This window comes from Protobothrops mucrosquamatus, unplaced genomic scaffold (genome assembly GCF_001527695.2).
Source record: "Protobothrops mucrosquamatus isolate PMUCROS unplaced genomic scaffold, P.Mucros_1.0 scaffold_209, whole genome shotgun sequence".
Classification (NCBI taxonomy): Eukaryota; Metazoa; Chordata; class Lepidosauria; order Squamata; family Viperidae; genus Protobothrops; species Protobothrops mucrosquamatus.
Genome location: NW_015386285.1, coordinates 596,518 through 602,486, shown reverse-complemented (window position 1 = coordinate 602,486; position 5,969 = coordinate 596,518). Strand labels below are relative to the sequence as shown.

At 41.8% G+C, this 5,969-nt stretch overlaps 1 protein-coding gene across 1 annotated transcript in view; it reads left to right on the top strand.

The window, feature by feature from the left end:
- The window catches only part of XYLT1 (xylosyltransferase 1), a 67,106-nt gene that overhangs the window by 42,006 nt on the left and 19,131 nt on the right, over window positions 1-5,969 (top strand). The window contains exon 5 of the mRNA XM_015826353.1: window positions 1,851-1,931. Within this exon, the coding sequence (XP_015681839.1) occupies window positions 1,851-1,931 (81 nt within the window). The remainder of the gene's footprint in view (window positions 1-1,850; window positions 1,932-5,969) is intronic.

Sequence of the window (5,969 nt, the reverse complement as noted above, 5' to 3'; positions counted from 1 at the left end):
GATGAGGCCAGGATTGGCCGGCCGGGACCTGTCACGAGATCTAGGAGCCGTGCGCAGACATGACTGTATTTATAAGCAAGCTCTCCCAGCATCCTGATTATACCCTGACGATGATGGCAGTTTTAGGCCATCGAAAGCTTGGTTTTATTTATTAAAACTGTATTGTTTTATACTTCCTGGTGATCACTTTGTTGTCTTTAAAAGAGAAAATATCTGCTGCATATGCTATGTGGGCATCAGGGAAGGCATCCTACCCATAAATGCTCATCTCCATTCAGTTGCTCCAATTCTACCCCAAATTAAGAGATTACAGGATTGTAAAAAGGAAAAGATTGGCCTATGGAGCCTTCCCTTCCCTTTCTTCTAACCAAAGATTTTCAAAACTGTGTTTAATCAGTCAGCACCTACAAGAAAGTCTGAAAGTAACTTTTGATCCATAATTATACAAGTGGAGAGCTCTCTAGCTCCAAATGGTTGGATGCCCTGGAGAAACTGAAGTACAAAGAGAAGAACACTCTCATACACACCACTCAGAGTATTTTGCAATCTCCTTCCTGGCAACACAGCTCTCTGCATATCCATGAGTTCCCTTTTAGCAGGAAGAATAACTTTTCCGTTGTTTTCCCTTCACAAGCTTGATGAAGACGGAGCGAATGCAAAGTTGATTTGAAATTCTAGGGAGGTAGCACAAACACAGTGGGTGGAAGCTAGCTAGACGGAGAAGGGGAGAGACGGCGAGAGACGGGGAGGCTTCTGACATCTTAAAGGGTAACAGATTTATATGGCATAAAAATTTCAGGGATGTGACAGTAAATCTGCTCCTGGTAATGAGCTGGAAGAATTTGCTTTGTGCGTGGAGTTTAAAACAACCTTAAAGTCTGCTTTTATTTCCGCCCCCTCTCCTCCCCTCTTCCAAGCCTTCAAAAGGGACAGGAAGAATTTCGCACTTGTGGGTTTCTTTCACACTTGATGTGTCTTTCACACACGGGTCTCAGCTTTGCAAAAAGGCAAGGGGTTGATCAGGGTGGGGGCCTTTCCTGTCTGAAAATATAAAGCTCTCCTGGTGTGTCTCAAAGACGAAATGAATGTTGGCATTAAGAGGGAAAAAAAACTAGGAAAATGAAATGCCAATCTGGTTCGGTCTAAATCCTGAATGAGTTTTCCCCCCTCCCCATTCATTCACGGGAATTCTTCCCCGTCAAGGGGGAAAGTGTGATTTTTAAGGTCAGATTGAATGTTAAATATTAAAATCAACACGGTTTTAGTAGCTCCATGGGACCGTGAGGATCTTTCTTCAAAGTTGGTGATTAGGCTAATGCAGCAGTCTCCAAAGTTGACAACTTTAAGACTTGTGGACTTCAACTCCCAGACTTCCTCAGCCAGGTTGGGGAATTCTGGGACTTGAAGTCCAAAGGCTTAAACTTACCAAGTTTGGAGACCCCCCCTAGACCAGGGGTCTTCAAACTTGGCCCTTTTTTATGACTTGTGGACTTCAACTCCCAGAATTCCTCAGCCAGGCATGCCTGGCTGAGGAATTCTGGGAGTTGAAGTCCACAAGTCATAAAAGGGCCATGTTTGAAGACCCTTGCCCTAGACTAATGGATACAGGCAGTCCTCAACTTACGCCATCTGGCCCATTGAGAGGCTGTGACGGTCATAACCGCAAGCAACAGTTGGAAATCCCTTTTTTTCAGTCGTAAGTTCGAATGGCCACTAAACCAACGGTTGTAAGCCGAGGACTACCCTGTATATGTAAACCCAAGCCATCATTTCTTCTGACGTGACGATGAGAGCAAGCGTTGGTCCTTTTTTTTTTTTTTAATATTCGTTTCCCACAAATTGTTTCACAGGACAAATGACCAGCTTGTCGCGTTCCTGTCCAGATACCGCAACATGAACTTCTTGAAGTCTCACGGAAGGGACAATGCAAGGTAAAACGGCACCTCTCTTGCATATTTTGACGAGATGATGAAAAATAGTGAGGTAACTTTTCTGCAAACTGGAAAAAAAAAGCTGGGTTGGATTAAGCAATCTCATAGGAAAGAAATGGGAAAGGTTTTCAACAGAGATCCGATCACTGGCCTGAAACTCGACAACCGACAAAATAATAACAAAGAGAAGATCCCACCTCGCAATAGCAAATAAAGTTCAGCCTCAGAGGTTATCCCGGCTTGTGACCACAAGGATGTGGATGAATTAAATCTGCTGATTAATTTAGTGATAAAATGCACTAATGTGCCATTTGGCCTCACTTCTGCAGAATAAACGTCTGGGGCTTTAATAGATTTCTCCAGAATACATACACAGTTAATTACATCTCAGGATGTTGATGAGATAGGGGCGTGCCCTTCTTTTCCATAGCAATTTATGTATTATTCAGAATCACTTTTCAAGGTTTGACCTAAAGGGGTTTTAGTCTTGGGTTGTTGTTTTTTTTAAGATTGATTGCAAGCAAAAGAGAAACAGCGTTGTGAAACTCAAGAAATACACCCATATCCAGGAGGTGTCACTCAGATCTAGCAGAGATTTCATAACAGCTTCAGAAAGCATTGATGCTTATTGTTTTTATATTATTTCCCTTCTGTGAGTGGCCATTGAGGCAAGGGACACCAGAAGCATTCATGACATCATCATAAAACATAGACATAGGGTTGAAAGGAAGGTCATCTAGTCCAACCCCTAGCTCAAGCAGGAGACCCTCTACCAGGGGTCTTCAAACTTGGCCCTTTTATGACTGGCTGAGGAATTCTGGGAGTTGAAGTCCACAAGTCATAAAAGGGCCAAGTTTGAAGACCCCTGCCCTATACCATTCCAGACAAATGGCTGTCCAGACTCTTCTTGATAATCTCCAGTGATGGAACATCATCATTCAGAACTTGACTTCTACCCCACAATCATGACTTCTCTTGATACCCCGTGCTTCCATCCTACTCTACATCCTCCATAATTTTCCTTCTCTCCATCTTTCCTGTCACAATTGGAAAATCAAGACTATTTTCAACTCAAACAAGGGCAGAAGTTTGCCCACCTACACAGTTGGACCTGAAGTTGGACTCTCTGTTTGGACAGAAAACATATGTCCCTGTATGAAATGTTTACACTACATAGAAAAAAAAGGTTCATATGGTGTGTCCTTTTAATGCTTTTTTTTTTGTTCCTATGCGCCTTGTAGCCAAGGAGTTGTCTGCAGAGCGCTCAGTGCAATTAGGATGTTAATACGGGAATTTAGATATTTGCATTTATATTGCGAATATTTGAACCGATTGTCATACAGAATGGGCTTTTGTAAAGATTAGGGCTGGGTTGAGCTTTTCAGGGGAGCCTCACTTGTGATAAGCATCCCTTAGAAGTTGTCTCGCGAAGACAACTTCCCGCTTCTGCTACAGATGTGGGGTAAACAGGTAGATAAGTCCTGTAGATAGGTCGATCCTGGCCCTCAGCTACTCATTCAGTTCTTCCCCCAGGATGTAAAGATACAGAAATATCCTTTATCCCTTAGCATCTCCTGATTTATCTGAAGCTAACAAAAAAAGAGAAGCAACTCAAAATAAGTAACATTTGGAACCAGACATGCTTCAATAACAATTTGGAAGTTGTGTTATTGCCATTTCCCTCTTGGTCCACCCATTCCCTCTTTTCCGGTCTCAACCAGGAGATTATCTCAACCTTAAGTGGAAAGGCTGAAGACCGAACCTGTGACACTTGTGTACTCTTGTAATGATGAATTACCCATTCAGTGCCGGGCACTCCTGCAAGTTTGTGTAAAACACAATTATCTCTGTAGCCTAGCATTTTTAGCCTTGTGACCCTACCCACATTCATGTTCTCTCCATGTTTGAGTTGAAAAGAGTCTTGATTTTCCAATCGTGACAGGAAAAATGGAGAGAAGGAAAATTATGGAGGATGTAGAGCAGGATGGAACATGAATGTGGGTAAGATCACAAGAATGGATCACATGAATGTGTGTTGGCTTTATATCTTCTCCCTCCATGGAAATTTCACCCTGCTCCCCTTGTTGGTGAATTTGAGAATGGTGTTTTCTTGAGGTGCATTTGGCTGCAGACCTCATGCTTATTTCATTTAGAAAGCAGAGTGTGCTAATTGCGGGAGTGATGTCGCCCTTGAAATATTAGCACGTTTTTAGGGGGGAAAAGGAGGTGAAGAGGAATACAAGCGCAAAAAACTTTAGAAATATATCTACTTTACCGAGAGTGTTCTGTTACACTGAGTTCCCCGGTATAAACGCACCTGGTTTGCTCTAATGAAACAATAAACCCTTTATTGCTTGTACTTTGCACCCTGCCTTACTTGGCTCTTTTAAAGTCCACACAATTTAACAAATGCGTTTTTGAAGTTGCTGCTAAAAAGAAAAAGGGATCTTGCTAAGAAAATGGAGTAGAAAGCATTGGCTAAACTGTTGGAAAACAAGTTAAGGCTGGATTGTGTTTCAAATTTGAACTGTTCTTCTTGGAACAGGTAAGATCAGAAGCTCATTAGACTAGACCAGGGGTAGGCAACCTTGGCCCTTTTATGACTGGTGGACTTCAACTCCCAGAATTCCTGAGCCAGCCATGCTGAGGGGAAAGGGAGAGGTTTCCAAGCTGAGCCATGCTGGCTCAGGGATTCTGGGAGTTGAAGTCCAGGAGTCATAAAAGAGCCAAGGTTGCCTACCCCTGGTCTAGACATACCCAATTCCAGCAACCGTTCCTTATATGTTTTAGCTTCCAGTCCCCTGATCCTCTTTGTTGCCCTTCTCTGCACTCTTTCTAGAGTCTCAGCATCTTTTTTACATCCCCATGAAGGTTCTACCTTAGACCACATTCTTGAATATCTAATCATGACTAGTTTTGACTAGAGTTGCCCCCACATACTATTGGCAGCAGTTGGTCATGAAAATTAACATGCCTTGATGCAGATATTCTCTGCAACCTGATACAAATATTATGATAAATCATGGTGTCTTGACTAAGCCTTCATTGGCTGGACTAACTCAACATGCTAAACCACCATTCAAATTTTACAAAGTGTAATAGTCTGTAAAGCATAAAGTCATATCGTGGTTCAGTGAGATGAACCCAACCTGGTTAGCTGGTTTTGGATGAAGTTTGAACCCCGTATCTCTTATCAGCATCTTAAAGCATTTTAAACTTGGCATCCATTTAGGATAAAACAACTTTAATAGTTCAAGGCCCTGATATTGACCGAGAAGTTATAAATATTCTGAATAAACACATGACACATCGGTTGTGAAATGTATGATACCCTGAACCTCTTTTAAAATTCACTGCTCTGTGCAAAAAAAGGGTTGCTGTGTTTACATCTGGAAAATTACAGATGAATCTCCACTGGAAACTTGTTGGTAGGTTGAAAATAGGATATCTTTTCATACTATTCTGGAATGTTATATATTTTCAGAGTCAATACGGTTCTTTGGGGGCTGTATTGAAAGAGGATTTACTTCCACGCTAAGTAATGACTGCTAATTTTTGAACTAGCCAATCGGCCCCATCCTGAAACAGATGTTTCCATTCATTCATCCTAGGCCTGTAGCAGAAAGCTGGGTATTGAAGTCCATTCTTTTTTTCTTTTTCTTTTGAAGAAAATTGGGAAAGCTACAGTTAAACAGCTCATTTTGTAGCATTGGCATCATTTTGCTGGGTGGATCCCGTGACTCTGCAAACATGTGTTAAAAGGAACAGCGACAACCCATTTGTTTAGGAAAGGCTCCCAACAAATCTGTTTGTTGTTAAGGAGAGTGAAGAAGGGGATATGAGGCCGTCATTTGCAACGTCGCTTAGACGTCATTGCCACAAATTGATTAATGTCAGAAGATGAATATTTAAATGGCTGGTGGTCAGAGCTGAGAGAGTAATTTCTTTGTTCCTTTTGCTAGAAATGCTTACTGCAAATCAAATTTCAGCTGCTGCTTCCTCTTCTTCTTCTTCTTCTTCTTCTTCTTCTTCTTCTTC